Source organism: Pollachius pollachius (genome assembly GCF_949987615.1).
Source record: "Pollachius pollachius genome assembly, chromosome: 15".
NCBI lineage: Eukaryota > Metazoa > Chordata > Actinopteri > Gadiformes > Gadidae > Pollachius > Pollachius pollachius.
The window spans coordinates 5901961-5923809 of record NC_136948.1 but is presented as its reverse complement, the minus strand read 5'-3'; the positions used below and the strand labels follow the sequence as shown (position 1 = coordinate 5923809).

At 48.4% G+C, this 21849-nt stretch overlaps 2 protein-coding genes across 4 annotated transcripts; one reads left to right on the top strand and one right to left on the bottom strand.

Annotated features, from left to right (window-relative positions):
- The first annotated feature begins 8560 nt into the window (after positions 1–8560).
- On the top strand, positions 8561–15447 carry cdkn3 (cyclin dependent kinase inhibitor 3). 3 transcript variants are annotated; one of them, XM_079752803.1, is made up of 8 exons: positions 8561–8665; positions 11820–11909; positions 12043–12098; positions 12198–12242; positions 13016–13238; positions 14468–14499; positions 14598–14701; positions 15153–15447. In XM_079752803.1, exons 2-8 carry the CDS (start codon positions 11833–11835, stop codon positions 15240–15242), a joined length of 627 nt encoding a protein of 208 aa, XP_079608929.1. In that variant the 5' UTR covers positions 8561–8665; positions 11820–11832; the 3' UTR covers positions 15243–15447. The 3 variants fall into 3 exon arrangements, with proteins under 3 accessions (XP_079608929.1, XP_079608928.1, XP_079608927.1); XM_079752802.1 differs by lacking the exon at positions 8561–8665 and adding an exon at positions 11262–11333; XM_079752801.1 differs by lacking the exon at positions 8561–8665 and adding an exon at positions 11271–11317.
- A 516-nt stretch (positions 15448–15963) lies between these two features.
- Positions 15964–21690, bottom strand: cnih1 (cornichon family member 1). Its single transcript, XM_079752804.1, has 5 exons — positions 21552–21690; positions 20810–20878; positions 18223–18335; positions 17427–17570; positions 15964–17206 (listed from the first exon to the last, which is right to left on the bottom strand). The coding sequence occupies exons 1-5, from the start codon at positions 21630–21632 to the stop codon at positions 17179–17181; spliced, it is 435 nt and encodes a 144-aa protein (XP_079608930.1). The 5' UTR covers positions 21633–21690; the 3' UTR covers positions 15964–17178.
- Positions 21691–21849: the final 159 nt, after the last annotated feature.

Below are 21849 nucleotides of genomic sequence, written 5' to 3'. Positions count from 1 at the left end.
GTATTTAAAATCTTCTAAATAAGTATTTCAAGTCAATGCCCTGAATAGTCAGGAACAATGTGAAATGGAAGGGTCTGGGTTAAAGTTAGCTTTTTCAGGTGCAAAGGAAATGGTTTGAATCCCCATTGGTCTAAAAAGTATTTTTATTGTCCGCACGTAAACAAATGCAATCTGGATTAAACTTGCAGGTAAACTCATCCCAGCATGCAAACGTAATTAACTCAACACCCAAGTCAGCGCCCAAACATTTCAGAATAATCCCCCTTTCAAACGTCCCACGAACCCCGAGTTCATGCGGAGCCCAACAAGTGACAGCGTTTTTCCCCAGGTTCCCTTGGGGCCCCTAGACTGTGCTGCAGGGGCCCTCGCTGTCCTCACTGTCGTCCCATAGTCCTCCGTGGCCCAGGGTGGCTCCAACATGGCCGCTGCCCAGCTGCTGCAGCGCCCCCGTCTGTCTGGGAGGAGAGGTTTTCTTTATTCTGCTGCTCCTGTTCACCCCCACGCGTTTTACTCACAAACACTTTGAATCTCTTCAGAAGTAATTCAGGAACAGGTAGATTAACATTGAGGGCATTTAGCATACGCTTTTAGCTAAAGCGACTTACAATAAGTACGTTTATCAGAAGAAGATAAACAATGTATCACTATCGGTACAGTAAGGATGTTCATAGAACCAAGTGCCAAGCACTTACAATCGCTGGGTTAACCCATTCCCCGTACACAAAGACCGCTAGGTTATGATGCTACACAATGTTAAGTTCTATTTTTAAGTGCCAGGACGTACAACATACATTAAATGCATAATAGGGGAGGCTATGCAGAGTGCAGGTGAACTCTGAACAAGTGAGTCTTGAGGTATGGGTCGGGGCATTGGGGATCGAACCTGGAACCTTTTACAAGCGCCTGGAGGTTATAGACAATCTGGAGTTAGGGAACTAAAAGTACAGATTGCGTAAATCTGTAAAAGCCTAGACTTCTAACTGCCTTCTGGAGGCTTTCGGTTTAACATTCACATAACGTTCGTGAAGCGCAGGGGGATCTGCCTAGACACTGAAACTGTAAACCTATACGCTGCTAAAAAACCCTGTACAGCCATTGGCTCCCATCTTCAAAGTGGATCACTACAGAAACACAGGGAGTTGAATCAACGGCCAGAACTTTATTGGCCCTTAACTGTTCATTCATTAACATTCAGGGTTAATGAGTATCTTCCCGCTTCAGTTTGGAACACGCCCTTGGAGTATGTTCCAATGTTTTTTCAATCCTAATGCTTGTCGAGTATACAGTATCTCCTCTGGAGCAATGAGTGTCATGGCAGTTGAGGTAGCGAGCAAGAGTGAGTTCGCTGCATAGGGACTGTTGGAACGCGGCCCTGGTCTCACCTCATGTCCTCTCTCTTCTGGCTGAACTTCTGGAAGGTGTGGCGGGCCTGACCCGGTACAGGGACGAAGACCTGCCTGGGGTCTCTCTCCGGACCCGGGACGGGGACGAAGACCTGCCTGGGGTCTCTCTCTGGACCCGGGACGGGGACGAAGACCGTCCTGGGGTCCCTGTCTGGACCCGGGTCCGCCTGGGAGACGGGGAGAGGAGGTTACAAACCAGCTTTAAAACCTGCTTTAAAATAATGATAGTTAGTCTTGGGATTGGAGGACTTTAAATCTAGTAATATTTGAATCGGCATGTCACTAAAATAACATAACAGAAGAGACAGGACTGATGTAAAGATCACCAGGAGGTGCAGTAAAAGAGTTGACTTTGGGTCATTTAACAGCTTTATTCCAAATTAGATGTTTGTATCCATGTCAATTATGGCACCCATTGCACTCCTGACCATTCCTGGAAGGAGGGTTCCCCGATACTGCGTTCCTTCTCAAGATTCCTTCCTTGCTAATTAGGGGAGTGTTTCTTGCCCTCTGGGGGGCTAGGGTCAGGGGGGTGTCATAAAAATACGGCCTGTTAAGCCCTTTGAGACTGTACCTGTGATTAAAGGTGACATATTACAAGTGGGCGTGCCAACCTGAATGTATGACGGATAGTTGAGCAACGTTAGCGACAGTCCACTGGGTAGGCTGGTCGACTGGTCTATCCAGCGCACATCTTGGTGGACACGCCCACTTGTGATGTCGGAGGAGGTACCCCCCCCCCCCCCCCCCCCCCCCCCCCAGAAGAGGAGGCGGAGTCTCACCTGCGTCGGGACCTGCTTGGACGGGTCGTCCCAGATGGGCCGGAAGGCACTCTTGGGGTGCAGCGGCGGCGAGCCCTTCTTGATGCTCACCAGCCGCTTGCCGTAGGACCCCACACGGCAGGGCCCCTCCGTGCACGGCCCCGGCCCCGGCCCCGGCCCTGGCCCTGGCGCCGCGGCCCCCCCGTCGGGCGGGAGGGGGGTGAGGCGGGGGATCTGCCACCTCAGACACACCGTGCGCTCCCGGTCCGCCTCCCTCCTCCTCCGCTGGCAGCCCGGCCGGAGGAGGACCGGCACCTGGCTGTCCTCCTCCTCCCACTCCTCCTCCTCTTCCTCCTCCTCCTCCTCCTCCTCCTCATCGTCCCCCCCGGTGTGGCTGTCCCCGGGGCCCGTGCGCAGCGTCCCGTCGGGGCTGCCCGAGGTGACGGAGGAGTAGTCGAAGGCGGAGGTGTCGTCCTGGTCCGTCTCCCCGTCCTCGGCGTCGTCGGGGCCCCCCCGGCCCGTGGGCTGGCTGGACGTCCCCTGGCCCGAGTCGCTGGTCTCCCAGACGGTGGGGGGGGTGTCGGGGGGCCGCAGGCCGCCGGGGGCCCGGGGGGACAGGAGGGGAGGAGGAGGAGGAGGAGGGGGGGCGAAGCAGCTGGTGATGCCGCGGTCCCGGGTGGAGGGGCCCCCCAGGGTGGAGGGGCCCCCCTGGGCCAGCCGGTCCCGCTTCCGGCTCACGGGGCTGCAGGACCAGCACTCCAGGTGCATGCTGGGACACCGCATGGCGACGCCCGCGGCCTGGGGCGGAGCCTGCTCGTCTCTATGGAAACCAGGGAGCAGAGGTAAGGTCGCTGCTAAAGGCTCAGAGGAGACCCAGGGGGGAGGGGCCAGAGCCCTGAACCCAGAGCTCTGGATTCAGGGCTCTGGATTCAGGTCTCTGGATTCAGGGCTCTGGGTTCAGGGCTCTGGATTCAGGGCTCTGGGTTCAGGGCTCTGGGTTCAGGGCTCTGGGTTCAGGGCTCTGGATTCAGGGCTCTGGGTTCAGGGCTCTGGATTCAGGGTTCTGGATTCAGGGCTCTGGATTCAGGGTTCTGGATTCAGGTCTCTGGATTCAGGGCTCTGGGTTCAGGGCTCTGGTTTCAGGGCTCTGGGTTCAGAGGGTTTAAACACTTCTGAATGCTGCTTTATGTTTGATTGTATGTTTCAATTTATGGAAACATACATGAATTTATTTAGTGTAAGATATTTTTATCTAAAATATACCGCTTCATAAGTAAAACGCTGAGAATAGATTATTAATAGTAGGCCAATTAATGTGGAACATCCAATTATGTCTAAATATAAAGTCCTATCATAATCAAAACAATAGTAGCCGATAGGTTTTTTAAGTGGTCATTCTGTTTCATAGAAGCATCCCCAAGCATTTGTTTACGTTTTCTCATTCTTAGTTTTATTGTCTAGCTGACGTCAGAACCCATGCGGGTTATTTTCCTACTGAGCGCCATACTGTATTCAGCCAGCAGGGGGCGACAGTTACCTCTGGTCTCTGGCTGTGGGCCCCGCTGGCCCTGCTGGGCCCTGGCACTGCTGACTCCGCGCACAGCAGCTAGCAGATGACACGCACGCGGGAGGGCCGCCAGAGCATTTCCCGCTGTCACGATGACACAATAAAGTCGAGGAAATTCAATATGATGTCATAACAACCCCAACTTATGTTCAGTGCCATGAGAACACAATTCAGTGGCTAAATACCGCCAATCTGAATTTAAATATGTAGGTGTAAAGCAAGCTAAAGAAGTATCTGAACAGAGAACAAAACGCAACTTGCTGATAGACAGTTTGTTTACTGTGTTTACGACCGGGCTAAACTCTCTCTACCCTCCCTCCCTGACCTCTGATTGGTCGGATGAGCCTCCTCTTCCCATTGGACGTCCTGCTCCAGGATGCTGTGGCACCGAGACAGGGTCTCCCTCAGGACCTTCTCGGAGCCCAGCAGGAGGCTGCAGTCCGGGTGGTCCCGGCTGGTCCACTGCAGCAGGTTCTGCTCCAAAGGAACACCAACCAGAGGGAGAAGATCTCCAATATCACCACCGCAAAAACACTGTCCGAGTTTGACTTCATCTTTGGCACGTAAGATCCGGAAAAATAATGCTCAGTTCTTAATAAACGGAACATCTTTGAAAGAACGATTAGAAAACATGAATTGAACCACGAGAACCCCCCAGTGGCGGACGACTGACACTGCAGGAGGTCCAATCGTTCCCAGGTGAGACGGCGACATTGGATTAACATTATTTAATCCCCTCCAAAACCAACACGCAGACCTTAGCACTGTACATCTGTACACGCGTTACTGAACATTCTGTGTATCGGTTCATTTATTTCCCAAAGGCCCATCTGGTCGTCCTCTGAAAGGATGGTGGGTGTGGCTGGACCGGAGCCCAACGGACCAACGGGCCGCCGTGACTCACCTGAATGTGTCCCAGGTAACCGTGGATACGGGAGACAGGTGCGAGCAGCAGGGAGAGCAGCTTCCCCTCCTCCCGCTCCGTCTGATCTCTCTGAGGGGCGGGGACAGCGTATGGAGACTGTGGTCACAGCCCTCGCTTCTCAAAGAGTGATATTACATCATGTGATATTTTAAGTACACTATAAAAAATATACATAAAAAATATATATTTTTTAATTAATGATATTAATTAATAACATCATTATATATATATTTATTTATTTTTACAGTATCCTTAACCATTATTGGAGGTAACTACTAGATCCTAAACATGTTTCGCTCTCTCTCGTATTTTTTGATGATTATACAGGAAATGTGCAGAGCGGCCAAAATGGCCGAACACAGACGGAATTAGCTTTAGCAAACTGTGCATTGTTCCCTCGGTCTATACCTGCTCTGACTCTACACCGTGTGTGTGTGTGTGTGTGTGTGTGTGTGTGTGTGTGAGTGCAATTTGGGGTGTGTGTGTGAACGTGGTTGTGTGTGTGTGTGTGTGTGTGTGTGTGGAAGTGGTTGTGTGTGCCTGTGTGTGTGTACGTGGTTGGGTAAGTGTATTTGTGTGTTTGTGCACTTGGTTGTGTGCCTGTGTGTGTGCACTAGGTTGTGTGTGTGTGTGTTTGTGTGTGTGTGTTTGTACGTGGTTGTGTGTGTGTGTACGTGGTTGTGTGTGCGCGTGGTTGTGTGTGTGTGTGTGTGCACTTGGGTGTGTGGTGTGTTGTTTTTTGCACGTGGTTGTGTGTCTGTGCACGTGGTTGTGTGTGTGTCTGTGTGTGTGTGTGTGTGTGTGTCCTACCGTCTTCTTCTGCGTCCTGTCTCCCCGTTGGAGCTCCAGGGACAGGAAGCGGGCCAGGCTGGTGGTGTATCCGATGTACACGTCCATGAAGGCCGTCTGGGGGGCACAGAGAGGTCACCATCCTCCACGTTCACCCTCATATCACTCAGACAGGTTTAAAGGGGCCCTATTTTACCATCAAACAAAATGTCCCCTATTGCCCACCCCTCACTAAATCAACCTTATAGGGACATGGTCTATGCGTTGCATTTATCCATCGCTTTTCTAACCAGTGACCACTCAAAGCGCTCTATACCATTATCTAACATTCACCCATTCATACACGCATTCACACAACAACACAACAACGGCGGTGTCAGCCACGCAACGGCCAGCTCATCGGGAGCAGTAAGGTGCCTTGCTCAGGGACACCTCGACACTCTCACACTAGGAGGAGCCGGGGATCGAACTAGCAACCTTCCGGTTACCAGCCAACCTGCTCTACCTCCTGTGCTACATGCCGACATCACTTGTGGGAGTGTCCATCCTCAGGTATGACGGACAGCTCCGCCTACCAGTGGGTACAGCCCACCGGGCCAGGTTGGTAGGTTGAGCTAACCGTCAATCATCGGGAGTGGACGTGCCCACATGTGACGTCACTAACTAACTCATCAACACATGGTGGCCTAATGAGAGAGGGAGGTCCCCTGAGTCACCCTCCGTGACTCACGTTGTTGTGGCCAATGAGCTGCACCAGCAGGTCTCCTACTAAAGATTTCCAGTGCTCGGCGGACAGGCGCTCCTGCAGGGTGTTCCTGAACACCAGGTGTCGCTGCAGCATCTGGTCCACGAACTGCAGGTAGGACTGACTGGAGAGGACGAAGCAGAAACCGTTACGCTAAATCAGGTGAGGATACGGTAATGATACAAAGACTGACCTTTTTACTTTTGACTATTATTTTACTATTCACTATTGCGCCCTGGGGAAGACTATTTAGATATAGATCTAGAACATGTAGAGTGGGTGTGGTCCTCACTAGGGCTCCCTGGTGAAGACTATAGATATAGAACATGTAGAGCGGGTGTAGGTCCTCACTTTGGCTCCCTGGTGAAGGCTATAGATCTAGATGTAGAACATGTATAGTGGCTGTGGTCCTCACTAGGGCTCCCTGTTGAAGACTATAGATATATAGGTCTAGATATAGAACATGTAGAGTGGGTGTGGTCCTCACTAGGGCTCCCTGATGAAGACTATAGATATATAGGTCTAGATCTAGAACATGTAGAGTGGGTGTGGTGCTCACTAGGGCTCCCGGCTTATCTGAGAGCTGTTCTTGTACTTGTCGTAGAGATGGTTCAGGGTGGACACGTACTCCCACTCCGAGTGGAGCAGCTGCATCACCACCTGTTGGCGCGCGTCTACACACACACACACACACACAGACACACACACACGTACGGACACGAACACACACATACACATACACACACAGACACGCACACACACATACACATACACATAAACACACAGATCAGATTCGGATGCCAGTGTCTACACACACACACATAGAAGATTTAATTTGAGATCCGGGTTCCACTGACTACACACACATTCACACACACACACACACACCAGTTAGATTTAGATTCAGATCCAGATCTCAGTGTTTACATACAGACACACAGATTAGATTCAAATCCAGATTCAGATCTAGTTGCATGCATCTACACACACAGATTATGATACAGATTCAGATCCGGATCAGAACCGGATCCCTGACGTTCTCCACACACACAGGTCCTAGATGGAGGTGGACGGTCGTCACGCGGCCGCGTCTCACCCGTCTCCCTAGACAGGCCCGCCCGGAGGCCCTGCAGGTAGGAGTGGAGCAGGAGCCTTCCTCTGGGGGAGGAAGACGAGGGTGGCGTTTGTCCAGAACATCCCTCACACTGCCTCTTTCCCCTGGCCGCCTCCCCTGGCTCACTGGCCAATCACAGTGGGACAAACAAACCATCATCAACAATAGGGTTTCATCATTATTTCATTATTCTAATATATTATTAATTTAAAGAGTGACCCAACGCTAAAATCACACAGCACCCCCTCTGGTGGACCATGGGTATTGCAGTTCAAAGTGGTGCAAAGTGACATCACTTGGTACCACGAGTACCATGAGTCTAATCCTGACCAATCCGACACACTTATTTCAGTGACCTTTGTTCCAGCAGTTGGATGTTGGTTTATCTTAAGGCATACGAAGATGTAGATATTGAGTAAAAAGAGTAAACATCATATGTTGCTCCATTACCATGTTCTTTTCTACAACTGTAATGCATTTAATTTTAGGCGAGTGTTCCCAGCTAGCTCAACTGGTAGAGCATGGCACTTACACTGCCAGGGTTATGGGTTTGATTCCCACTTGGACTTCCCATGCTTAGAAGGTACGCACTCAGGGTCATCTAAAGATGCTTCTGATACTAATTTAACTCTGGGGCTGTCTGAGTACCTCTCCTTTTGGGTGGTGGTGGGGCCCTTGTCTTCCTGCTGGGCCCTCATTCGGTTGTTGATGTCCAGCTGTAGGATCTGACACTGCAACAAGCCGAGCTCCTCCTGGTGGGTAATGACCAAAGCAGTGTTTAGATCCTCCATCAATGTGGTTTATAAAACGACAACCTCAAACCGAGAGTGTTCTCAGTAATTGGTAAAGGATAAAGGGACTTGGAATTATACAGCGTTTTTCTAACTAGTGGCCACTCACTACGCTTTATAACATTGGCTAACAATAAACCATTCATGCACACATTCACACACCGACGGCGGTGTCAGCCACGCAAGGCGACGTCCAGCACGTCAGGAGCAGTTAGGGTGAGGTGCCTTGCTCAAGGACACTCTCACACTAGGAGGAGCCGGATATCGGACTAGCGACCTTCCGGTTACCAGCAAACCCACCCTACCTCCTGAGCCTATTCTCAGTCCCCCCCCCCCCATGAGTCCCTCTAGATGTGTGAGAGCCAGGAGCCAGGAGGAGCCAGGGGCCAGGAGGAGCCAGGGGCCAGGAGGAGCCAGGGGCCAGGAGGAGCCAGGAGGAGCCAGGAGCCAGGGGCCAGGAGGGGCCAGGGGCCAGGAGGACCTTCTCACCCTCAGCGTCTCCACCAGGGTCTCCAGGCGCCGTGCCTTCTTCTGGCAGCTCTGGCGGTTCTCCTCCATCTCCTCCCGCAGGTACGAGTCGCCATGTTGGATCTGGCTGAGCTCCAGCAGCGCGCTGGAGAAGCCGCTCTTCAGCTCCGAGACCATGAGCTGGAGCTGGGGCGGGGAGACCACTCAGGGGGTTAGACCACCACCATCAGAGTCACGGCCGTCATGGTCAGGGTCATCACAATCATCAGAAGAATAATCATCAGGATCATCCCATTACTCAGAAGAATAATCATTAGGGTCTTATCAATAATCATCAGGATCATCCCAATCATCAGAAGAATAATCATCAGCATCATCCCCTTAATCAGAAGAATAATCATCAAGATCGTCGCAATAATCATCAGGATCATCCATATGATCATAATAATAGCAGTAACATTAATCATAGTAATAACATAATTGTATTTGTGGATGACTTTCAGGACCTTACAGTATAAAAGATAAATACAAAAGAACCAGCCAAAGAAGACACAACCCCTATTATTACAAAGCAGTTATAAATTATATATCTTAATACACACAATTATATATCCTTAGAGCTGTTTCTCCAACTTAAGTTCTGATTGAGTTACAACAAAGTCAAAATAACTTCCCGTTTTAAAATTAGAACCTATGACTCTGAAACAGACCCTCCATTGTGTGTGCTGTTGCTGTATAGTGATGAAGAACCAAGTCCTTCCCTACACGTCTAGGGTCAGGTGTCCCCACCCACGTTGGCTCGTTAGGCAGCGCTAGGCTAGCATGCTAGTTAGCATACCTTGGAGATCTCCGCCACCAGCTCTCCCTCCTGGGGCTTCATCACCTACAGAGCGGGAACACAAACAAGACGCACACGCACACGCACGCACTCGCGCGCGCACACACACACACACACACACACACACACACACACACACACGAATCAGGTGTGTGTGCTGCACGGGTCATGTTTTCCCAGTTGTCTTATCGATGGTAGACGTGATGGGGAGGGATTTTACATGACAAAGACCAGAGAAGCAGGGCTCTGAGCTGGGAAGCCCCTGAACCAGTCTGTGTTCACCCAGTTCACCCAGTCTCTCCTCTCAGGCGGGAGGGTCGGGTGTCAGGGACACAAAGGTCCAACACAAGAGGAGTCATTCTCTGTTCTCTGACAGAAGTCACCCACCCGTACGTATACTATTCACATACTCCTGGACCTTCGCAGGTTGATTTGTCATTTGCCCATGAGTGAAGCGAGATATTAATGGGCATCATGCTAACTAGTCTCAAACAACAGTAACATAACAGATAGAAAAATAAAAGATATGTATCCATATACGGGTTCTAATAAAATAGAATAATAGAATAACAAATATCGATTCCAGCATTAAAGTTAGAACATTGCAAACGGCTGTGATTATGGGCGACGTAAGTGTGTGTGTGTGTGTGTGTGTGTGTGTGTGTGTGTGTGTGTGTGTGTGTGTGTGTGTGTGTGTGTGTGTGTGTGTGTGTGTGTGTGTGTGTGTGTGTGTGTGTGTGTGTGTGTGTGGTGGGTTGTAATGTCAGCTTGTTCAGAGAAAGCGACCCACTCTCGTGCGTGTCCCCTGCCAGCAGAACGGAAGTCACTCGCGAGCCAAGGAGCTCAGCCCCGCGGGAGGTCGGGGCGCGAGGAGCCAACAGCTCTGGACAGACGGAAAATAACCCCCGCCCCCCCAAAAATAAAAAACACATTTATACAATAATAATAATAATAATAATAATAATAATAATAGTAATATATGTATAATCAGAATATTAACGCCTCCACGTTTGATAACGAGTATAATGTCCCATCATAATAATGCCTGGCCCTCGTGCATTATATGGAAGTCGGGCTTACTGGATTAATAACTGATTTTATAAACGTTTGATTATCACTTTGAGAAGATATTAAACTTAAATCTAAACTAGAGTGTTTATGTCCTAGCCTCGTCATATAGTCCGCAGATATCAACGCATCTCAAGGAGGAAAGCAGAATACACAGCGGAATAAAGATAAAGATTAAAATAGACTCACCTTAATGGAGCGGTTCCTGAGTGACGTGAGACGTCGTCGCCTGCCATAATCCCAGACCCGCCATCCGCCTCTCGAGGAAGAAAACAACTTTTCCACTCATGTTTTAAACGGGTCTGCGGCGCGAGGGGCGGCAGGGGCACAGAGCGTGGTGCGCGTGGACACAGGGCGCGGTGGCGCGCGGACACAGCGAGTGGTGCGCGCGGACCCAGCGGAGCAGAACTCCTCTTGCCCAGTGCTTCTCCGACTCTTTAAACCCCAGGACGACTTGACAGTGCGTTACTGTATCACCCCTGTTCCGAGGTTGAATACATGGCCTGTATATAAGGAGAACATTCACCTACCCACTTTGAAATAGATTTTAAATAGAAAACGTTGTACACTTTTCTTGTTATTGTTTATTGATGTCTGTCCATCATAATCAATTCTATAAGTATTTTTTATGACCAGGTACCTTTAGGGGTAAATTCAGATGTGAACGTTTTGATGAGGTCTTCTTGGGAAAGGGCCAAAGTTATTTCTGCGGACATTATCCTGGAGCGCATCTCTGGGGGCGCGGCCAACAACAGCGCCTCGCTGTGATTGGCTGGGAGCTTCCTCCTAGGATTTTTAAAAACGAAGCACTTCCAGCTGTCAAAACTGCTGACTCGATTGCATGATTGGTGAGAAATAACGATTGTATGTTTCAATCCTACTCTTTTACATCGATGATACATATTCAGTTGATCGTATCGACATTTCGGTTGCCAGGCTATTTGGCTTAGACCCGGTGTGTTGGGCTATTGCAAGGTGACGTTAGCTTAGCCACGAAGCATGCATGCGTGTGTGTGTGTGTGTGTATCGGGTGTCGGGTCGGCTGCGGTTAGCCTCGGATAAGTAAACACCTTCATCAGGATATCTTGGTTAGTCAGTGTCTGATGGGATGCTCTCCTTTCGTAATATTGGAGAGTTATGTCGAGGAAATGCAGTGAAATACGATTTATTCGACCAAATGGATAGGCTATATGCTTCCAGTTGTTTTGATCACACACACACACACACACACACACACACACACACACACACACACACACACACACACACACAGAAAACATATTCGTCAAACACTAACAATTACGTTACCTCATCCTGATAATTGTTTACGTATTTGTGTCACAATTAAAGTTGGTCTAACGTCATGAGGACGAGTGAGTTCGACTCTTCTGATGAAGAGGAGGTCTGTGAAGAGCAGCTGACACCTTTCCACATCTCATGGTAAACCGTGTGTGTGTGTGTGTGTGTCCAATTAATTGCTGAATTGCTTGTCATGTTAACCTAACCAGCCACCCCCCACCCTTCAGAAACTATGTGTTACAAACTGAAGTGATTCTTGTTCTTCCTCACTAAGGTTACCACTGTCTGTAGTTGAATCAGCGCAGTTCCTCGGTATATGCGCACTGCCCGGTAAAGTATTCCATAACAATGAAATAGTCAACTCTATTAAATCCATTTTACTTCAAGTCCGATGTCTGACACCAATGTGTTTTGCTTTCCTATCTCTAGGCTGTAAATTCAAAGAGAATCGACGAAATCTCCAGAGAGATGTTGGTAAGGTCACCGTGGTGGGTGGGGTTTGTTGAACAGGTGACCGTTGTGGGCGGGGTTTGTTGAACAGGTGACAGTAAGCTGAGGTTGTGATGGAGGGCTCTTAAATCAACACGCACACTTTTCATGACTGCCACAACAATTAAGCTCCTGCCAAAGTTCCATTAAATGCACACTATAGAACCAGAAATAAACACCATTGAACCTCAAATATACACCAAATAACCAAAAACATATTCACACGACATGACCTAAATACACATGATAGAACCGAGGCCCTCATAACCACTGCATCGCTCTCAGCAATCCCTGCAAAGCCTTTCCCAGGGATATATAACAACCAACCCCAGTCTGTCCTCAAACTGGTCTAACAACACGTAGCGTTTGTTGGCGGGTCCCACCAATGTGCAGTTTGATCATCAGACAAAGCAAAGTTCACCAAAACCAGACTCCAAAGCTTTCCCCTGAATAGCAGAGCTTTGATCGACCATTGTGTGACCTTCCCTCCGTCGCGAGGAGATGCCTGCGGTTTGGTACTTCAGCCTGGTTAAAGTATAATTTTCACCAGCTCACTGATCTTGACGATGGAGCCGGAGTAGATCCTGGCTGAACTTCAAACAAGTTGCACCGTTCGTCGGCACTAGTACACGGGACACACAGCAGCTCAGCCTCCTTCTTAAACGGCATGCGTGTTGTTTGTTTTGGTGTTGATCCGTCTCCATGGTGATCGTGTCTGACTCCTTCCCTAACCCCCCCCCCCTCCCCGCGGCGCCCAGACGAGCTGCAGAACCAGGGCGTGCAGGACGTGTTCGTGTTCTGCACCCGCGGCGAGCTGAACATGTACCGGGTGCCCTCCCTGCTGGAGGCCTACCGCCGGCAGGGCTTTCGGGTGCACCACCTGCCCTTCCCCGACGGGGGCGCCCCCGAGCTGGAGCAGTGCGGGCAGATCCTCGAGGAGCTCCAGAGCAGCCTGGAGGACCACCGCCGCACCGTGATCCAGTGAGTCTGAAGGGGCGCGGGGCGCGGTCACACCACAGTGGTTCCACTACTGATACCGGTATCGGAACCACTCTGGTGCGAACGTCGGAGGAATTAGTAGGCGTTCACACCAGAGAGGTTCCGATACCGATACCGGTATCGGAACCTCTCTGGTGCAGTATCTTTCCATACTGCATTTTAGGCAGTATCGGTGGAATTTGTATCGGGTATCAGGTAGTGTGAACAAGACTGCCTTGTTCACACTACCTCCGTCCGTCGACGGATCTCATTGACTTTGCATTGGGCGCTCGCGAAATGCATTGTGGGTTCGTCCGTCCATTCGGCTCCGTGGCCGGCGTCAAAAAGTTGAGAAATGTTCAACTTTTCAGGCAGCGCCGGATCCGTCGGCCAATCAGATCGCGGTTATGCAAATACACTCCACGCGTTTCCTGGATCCATGTTGCAATAACAAGCAGAAAGAAGCAGGAAAAATCCGGCCGTTATATATTTTTAAAGAAATGTGGGATAATAGGATTGTTTTTAGTCACCTTGTTTGTTTCCTCTTTTGTATTAATATCCACACATTGGCTTTGTAGAGGGAGGTGATTTGATTGGCTGCAGTATGCGTCTACAAATACTAGTCCCCTATACGTCAGACACGCCCTCGGCCATCTGCCGACGGACCCGGCTGCATCCGTCCGTTGACAGATCTCATTAACTTTGCATGGGGCGATCCCAAAATGCACTGTGGGTCCGTCCGTTCCGTCGGCTCCGTCTCTTGCGTTCAGAAGTTGAGAATTTTAACTTTTCGGGCTGCAACAGATCCGTCAGCCAATGAGATCGTGGCTCCATCGGCAAATACCACTCCCCCATAATTATAGGATATTAATGAAAATGTATAAATGTAAATCTAGAAAAAAAATTGTTGCCAATAATTTAACCGACTATACATTGCCGTCAACGAAACAGAAGCACGGAACAGTTGATGCATGCCATCGATTTCGGAGCGGCTTTCAAGTGATAGCAGAACTGTAGGAGTGCTAGGACTTAAAAAGTTATGTTTTTGCTGTTGACTTCTATTTAGTCTTTTCGCAATGTACCTGCTGTTGAGTGTTTTGATTGACCTAGCCATCCCCTCAAGCTCTAGTGGTATCCTACGTTTACGTCTAGCTTCTAATAGTCTCCTGGTCTGAGTGAGCTTCTCACTCTCAAAACACATAGAAGCTCACTCCTGTGTTTCTTATTTTCAGCTGTTATGGAGGTTTGGGGCGCTCCGGATTAAGTAAGAATATATTTATTTGAAGAGTGAGTGAGAAAGTGAGAGTGAATATGAGTGTGTGTGAGTGGGAGTGTAATCCTGTGTCTGTACTTCCTGTCCAGTCGCCGCCTGTCTCCTGCTCCAGCTGTCCGTTACCATGACGGCAAACAAAGCCATCGAGATCCTCCGGGAGCTGAGAGGGGGAGGAGCAATCCAGACTGTCAAGGTGAGGCCTCGACAAACCAAAGCATCCGTAGCCGCAGTGCATGGTGCCGAGACACATGGGTTTTGCCGGTATCTTCTGCAGTTAATGTTAGTGAGAGGCCATGAAATAGAAACGCATCTTATCTCCTGTTAAGGATTTCTGTGGATGTGACAAATGTGAGACTCGCACATTTCACAACTGCTCAGCCTCACACAGTCTGTATAACAATGACACATGTTGGCATGATCACATGACTGAGGCGTCATCTAGGGTTACAAGTGGAGGAGCAATGTACACCACTCATACGTTGTGTCCCGTGTTAACGGGAATCTTCTCAGATTGGCAGGTCCTCAGCTTGGAAATGGTCCATAGGACGAATCCCTGCTCTGGCTCAAGGGCAGTTGGATGTGTCAGCATTTTTCCCTAGTTTTTTAATGATTTTAGTAATGATTTTGTATTCTTCTTCACACAGCAATACAACTTCCTCCATGAGTTTCGGGAAAAGCAGGCGGCGCTCCAGCAGAGCCGAGAGAACACGGTGGAGCGCTCGGTCTCCAGGTGAGAACTCTGGAGCGCTCCGTATCCCAGAAGAGCCACAGCCTAGCATTAACAGGCTAAATAATAGCGAGCTTTAGCTTCTCCATCTTCTATGGATGTGTGTGTTTGCTTGGAACTCAGATGTTTGCACTTTAAATGGATACTCTTTAATATGGAACTCCTTGAATATGTAGGGAATGGAATTTGGTTATTTTCAAATAAATATGGAAGTGGTTAATTTCTGCTGTGCAATTATGTCAAATTCATAAAACGTTTTGGTTTTGCCATGTTTATAGTGAAGACATTTGTCTATGTAGGTGTACTATTAAAGGCAAAAATATTTATTGAGGAACCACTTTAAGTGGATGCAAATTCGATTTTTGAACCTTTGCAAAATCTGGCCCCCCAACTCCTGACGCAATGACTAGTCCTTTTTAAAAATAAATTTTACCTGAAAACACCTTAGTGCTAATGTTAAGCACATTCTCTAGCATTATGCTCAACGTGTAGACTAGAATTCTGCTGAATTAATGCAGCATAGTGATGGGGAGAACGTTAACTTTTCAACATGTTGTTCAATGGCTGCTTGGAGACTTTCACTGAAGGAACGCAACAGCAAAACCAGGAACGGTTTTATAAGATCTTTCGTCTTAAACCTGTTGATACAAGAAGTCAAGGAATCACACTTTTTTTTTTTGGCCCGTCTTTCCTTTAAACCCCTTTGGCTTCAATGACATACCACAAAATGGTGTAGTGGGATACGATTTTTATTTTGATTCAAACAAACTAGTCTTGGTTCTTCCTAGATGGTAACACGGTGGGGTCCAAGAGAAACATCCAAATAAAAATGATGCGCTCAACTGCCACGCCCTTCCTAAAGACGAGCCGTGACGTAGGAGACTTTAGTGAATAAGAGCGGTCCAGGATGCTCGTTTAGTGTAGGAGCCAGGAGTGTCGAACGCCCACACCAAAGACAGCACAACGCCAGAACAAGACAAAGTACAAAGCAAAATAATAAATACACACTCCCAAAAGGTTGGAATATTTGGAGAATGAATGAATCCTAAACTGGAGAGGTAGTCGACAGTCCGGCACGTTGGCAGTCGGTGCAGAAACATCTCCTGGACCACTCAGACGGGCCAGGTAATGAGACTACCTCCAGCTAGAGAACCTCTAAAGAAAAGCCTTACTCCCAAATCATCAAGTCCCTCACTCTACTCAGACCGCCTTGAATGTGTCACATCAGACCGATTAATCTCAAAGAACACCCTAAACATCGACAGCTTCATGATGATGATGACATGAGTTGAATCAGGTGTCACACTGGTTTCGAGGAGGTATAAAGGGACAATCTGGTTTGAAAAGAGATCGGGTTTGAGACATGTTGCCTCGTTGAACTTCTGGACTTTAGTGCACAAGCTTAGCATGGATGGGAGAGAGATTAATGTTCACACTTTATATAAATTTAGTCTGACAAATCATGGGGGCGGGGGGGGTTCAATTAATATCAATTTTATAAAGCTTGGATTCTAATTTGGAGCATTCTAGAACAGCAGGTCCATAATGGAGCTTGACCCTTAAATGCTCAAATCCCTCTATTAACTTCACTGTAAACGTTCAACAGTAGGGAAATTCAATAAACAATAAAAAAATTCTGAAGCATTAAATCACCACACAGTTAAAAAGAGAAAAAAAAAAAAAACATTCTTGTTCCTTCATTGAATTTAAAGGGCGGGGCTAGCAGAAGGAGCGCTGCATTGTGGGACAGAGGGCTGAACGTTTGCCAAGATGGCCCCCAGCTCCGTGTAGGGAGGCGGAGCTGGGGTTAGTTCTAGTCCTCTGTGGGCGGTGTTTGTGTGTGGCTCCTCCCCTTCCAGCAGCCGGGACCCTCCCCCAAGGTGTCAGCGTTGTTTGGGCGTCCACTGTACATGCAGACCGTCCAGCTCTGGGCGTCAGCCGGCCTAGGAGCTCACCAGCACGTAGATCATCCTGGAGGCCCAAGAGACAACATGCAACGTTAAGGGGTACCACGCTTTTACTTTGAAAATCTAGTTGTTTTTTTTTGAAAAATCTGCTAAAAAGATTCATAGTGCCGTACCCATAGATAGAGGTAAATAAGACGGCTATCAGTTCATAAAAATGATCTACTCCTGACTCCTTCAAAATAAAAGCATTGAAATTCAAAACAGCGCTATAATGGTGAGCATACCCGTAGAGATAGTAGAAAAAGGAGAGGAGGTAGAAAGCCAGCTTGCACCAGCCCTCCTTTTGACAGTAGGCCAGGATGTCGGCATTCATGATGGTGGTGGGGTCGTACAGTCCAGGCCCACTCATCACTGGCCGGGTCATATACCTGCAGCACAGTCACAACCAATCAGAACCAGCGCTAAAAAGGTGTTCCATTGGTCTACAGGACAAACCTCAAACTGATTATGAAGCTAGGAAACTATTGGCAAAATATTTAACATTTTAGGTATTTAGCAGAGGTTTTGATCCACAGCTACTTAAGTGAAGATCCGTGTGATCATGGGGCAGGTAAGGATAAGGACTCTGGATCAGGTATGGCTCTAGGACGCCTACAGGCAGACTGCAGAACACGGTTCAGCTCGGAGTGCATCTCCTGCCACTAAGGTTTTGGGTCCCATATTCATCACGTAGTCTATGCATTTCATGTAGATATATTTGTTTAATGGAAGCGTCTAACTGGTAAACTGGTTAACGACAACAGACGCAAGATAAAACCAGTAGATGCTAAACCAGAGAGGATGCGGGTTAGGGGTTAAGTCAGCTGAACACAACCAACACCACCTCTGGTGAAAGGTCTATTGCAATTGTTGTTCTTTTGTGTGTCTTAAAGAGCCACCTGGTGTTAATTTGCATGCAATTGCAATGATCTGCTCTCATTGGTTTTCCTTTTAGACTGGGATTCAAGTCAAATAAGCAGTAAAAACCCTAGCCCTAAGACTGCTGCATGTTGCTACAGTCTGTTTGAGAGCATCACCCACCTCCAGACGTGGTAGGCCAGCAGTGGCATATTGAGGCCCAGTGTCAGCCACTCGGCCGCACAGAAGAACATGACGCAGAAGAAGACATGGATCAGGTACTCCGGCAGAACCAGCTACGAACACAACACAAACACAGTCAGAGGGGTGGGACGGAACGTCTGAGGAGAGGAGCACAGACCGCTGCAGGCTGTGGACACTTGTCTCTGTCTGGTAGGCTGAGGTTGTCTTAAATCGTTAAACTCAACTGCGGGGTCTAGCTTTTTAATTACAACTAAGCAGCCACTGATTGTGTTGAAGAGACGACCCTAGCACTCTAACGAGGAGCACATTGATTTAAAGTCTTTAAATGGCAGGCTGACCTTCACGAAGGACAAGTAAAGCGCAGCGAGGAGAGAGGCTAGAGGCCTGACATACATCGGTCCTTGCACTATTTGAAGCTGCCTTCCGTGCGGCATGGATGCTTTGAAATAAATGCATTTGCATGGTGGAGGACTGGCATGGATAGAAGGTCATGTATTGCAGCCAGTCGGCTTTTTCAGAGAAAGATATCTAGAGAGAGAGAAAGAGAGACAGAAGGAGAGACAGAGAGGGAGGCACACAGAGAGACACAGAAGGAGAGAGGGAGAGAGACACAGGAGAGAGACAGAGAGAGGGAGAGACACAAGGAGAGACAGAAGGAGGGAGAGACAAAGAGAGGGAGAGAGAGAGACACAGAAGGAGAGAGACAGAGAGAGGGAGAGAGACAGAAGGAGAGAGAGACAGAGAGGGAGAGACAGAGAGACAGAAGGAGAGAGACAGGGAGAGGGAGAGAGAGATCTACCCAACAGTGCTGACACCATGTTAAGCATCATGCATCACTGCTGGGGTACAAACGTCAGGACTCTACAGCGACACATATGAAGCTAAGCTCTGCAGGCTGTGTTGGTTCATCTCAACAACAATCCCCCCTTATTCTACCGTGAGGAGGGCTCATCTGAACACTCTAAAGATGAGGAGAGGGGGGACCATGCCAGTGATGGAAACACCCGCTACTGGGGCTACTGGGAGGAGGGGGGGGGGGGGGGGGGAGGCCAGGCCCAGACAGATGGAGTCGCCACATGGAAGCCATGCATGCATGTAGAGCCCAGGTGGGGGCTGAGCCCCACACGCCCACAGATGGAGAGGTGAGTGGGGGGTGGATGAGGTGCAGAGTGGGGGGGGGGGGGGGGGGGTGGAGGTGGTGAAATCCTGCACTGTGTTGCCAGAAATGTATGACCAGCCGATCGCTCTATCGAGCGGAAGTTCAGATTGAGCGTTATGTTAAGGACCTGCGGACCGCTGAGACGACTGACCACGATGGGACAGAAATAGGCCATTCTGGTTAACAGGCGAGCCCCCTCCCACTTCTAAGGTTCATGAACCAATCAGGGCCCCCTGAGATACTGCTGAGCTAGTCGTGGTGCTCCACTGCCATCTGGCCCGAACCCCAGGTGATTTTCTGGAGCTTTAAAGCCCAAAAAGAAAAAAATCCACCCATTTTAAATCAAATTAAAATCACAATTGCCTCCAACAGATACCTTTGAGACAGGGAGGGGTTTAAAGTAAATTCAGTAAAGTGAATTAAGATTGACGTCCAACAAGCACCTATCTCATCACTTGTTCGTACCATAAAAAAACAAACATCTTAACCTCCCCAAATATTTCTGCAAATCTAGATGGATTCCGTGGGCTGAATTTATAAGTTTATTGATAACTTACCAATAACTATAAAAACACCAAATGCAAACGGGGGGGGGGGGGGGTTATAATCAAGATCATGCATGTCTTGAGCATTTGCAAGTCTTTTCAGTTAACACGCGAGTGCCTCGAGTCATCATAACATGGGGAGAATGTGCGTTAATAAATGATTGCATTTTTTATTAGAGGGCGCTGCTGTCCAATGTGTTGATGTGCACATAGGCCTCTGTACTATAGGTTAACAGCAACAGGCTCTTTGATTAATTAAACCTCCAGGTAAGCTACGGCTCTTTTTGAAACTTGGCAATACGGCTGCAGCGGGATGTTTGTAAAAATAAAATGGTGGAAAGAAATCGAACCACGGGATTTTACACCCATAAGACTCAAAAACCGCCATGCTACCAAGCTTGGACCGACGCACGCCTTTAGATGAAATCTAGTCTCGTCCCTTTTCGATTAGTTAACTGAAAAAACCGTTGCAAACACTCTACCGTGCAGAATGACATACCGCAGACTGTACTGTACTGAGCGGGCATTCTTTAAAGTTTGGTACAAACCTTCAATGCAATTTTGATTCTTTTAATCTTTTTGACCTTTTCAACTGTCTTTTGGCCGTTAACAAAAATGAAAAAAAATAAATAAAAAAAGAAGCAGATTAGAAAACCAAAAGAATAAATGCGTTAGAGTTTGAGAGCGGACACATCACTGCTGGTTTATAAAAGACAGTTTAGTTAGCAGAACGGTGCAGATAAATCAAGTTAAAATCTCTACAAGACGCATAAACTCATCCTGAAATAACATTAAACAAAAGCAGAAGAGCATGCGCTGAAAGAGGAAAGGGGAGATGGCCGACTATTGACGTGTCACTTACCGGGTTTAAAGTGTTACATTGATCTATAGGGTTCTTGTAGTCCGTTTTCAGCTCATCAAAGGCGATTATCTGGAGAGGCAAAAGGGACATTATAATATTACACAAAATATATGCAAATATTACCACGATTTCAGTTTACAAAACTGTGTGTGTGTGTGTGTGTCAATGAGTCTTGGTTTTAATCTTCATGCGTTCAGTGTAAACAGTTATACCACAGAGCTACAGTCAGTAGAAATCACTAAACCATGACGTCACGAGATTAACTCCCGTCAAGAGGTTAGGCGGCGTTAGCCGGCTAGCATGTCTAGCTCCAGCTAGCGTCCAGATCGTTATAATAGGTTAACATAACAGCCCGGTTAATATAACAGCCCTCATTACACATGTATACAAACATGACCGATCAGATGGACGCGATACGTATGGGTGGTTAACAACTGTGTGTGACAGGCTGCTCTGTTATCTAGGTGCTACCGTTAGCTTGCGACAGGGGGCCATTCATTCTAGATCGGACCCGTTCCCGGGGACACATTGTCATTATGGACCCGAAACCCCGGACCTGAGAGGGGATTCTCAGCCATAAAATGAAAAAGAGGATATGCGTTCAGTCGACCGGCGGCGAACCCACAGTGGATTGCGAACCACGCATCACAAAGCCCGTCCTTATGTAAACGTTAGCCCGCTCTATCGGCTCGGTGGCGTTGAACAAGACACACGACGGTGATGAACAAACATTGATACTTACGTGCCAAATCGCGAAGAAGATAAGTGCTGCCGTGAGCAATAGAGCCAGCATATAACAAAAGGCCGCGAATGTGAACGCCATTTTCTCCTACCGCTCGGTCTCGGGACGTAGCCGTAGCTACAGATTAGAGATCTGTCACCACTATGTCGTCACACAAGTGGTTCTGATCGCAGCTATCGCGAGATTTCGCTGTAGAACCTGCAGAACGGCAAAAATCTGTCACCCTGTAATTGCTGTTTAATTATTCAGTTTCTCATCGTTGATATAATGTGGGGGGAACAAAAGACGAGAAACGCAG

What these genes read in the sequence shown, in the direction of transcription:
- cdkn3 (XM_079752803.1), top strand. Translation starts at nt 11,833, where the DNA reads ATGAGGACGAGTGAGTTCGACTCTTCTGATGAAGAGGAGGTCTGTGAA. An exon ending in CGGTATATGCGCACTGCCCG is followed by an intron (nt 12,099 to 12,197) that starts GTAAAGTATTCC and finishes TCCTATCTCTAG; the next exon opens with GCTGTAAATTCAAAGAGAAT. An exon ending in GAGCAATCCAGACTGTCAAG is followed by an intron (nt 14,702 to 15,152) that starts GTGAGGCCTCGA and finishes TTCTTCACACAG; the next exon opens with CAATACAACTTCCTCCATGA.
- cnih1 (XM_079752804.1), bottom strand. Translation starts at nt 21,632, where the DNA reads ATGGCGTTCACATTCGCGGCCTTTTGTTATATGCTGGCTCTATTGCTC. An exon ending in AATGTAACACTTTAAACCCG is followed by an intron (nt 18,336 to 20,809) that starts GTAAGTGACACG and finishes TTGTGTTCGTAG; the next exon opens with CTGGTTCTGCCGGAGTACCT. An exon ending in CTGGCCTACCACGTCTGGAG is followed by an intron (nt 17,571 to 18,222) that starts GTGGGTGATGCT and finishes ACTGTGCTGCAG; the next exon opens with GTATATGACCCGGCCAGTGA.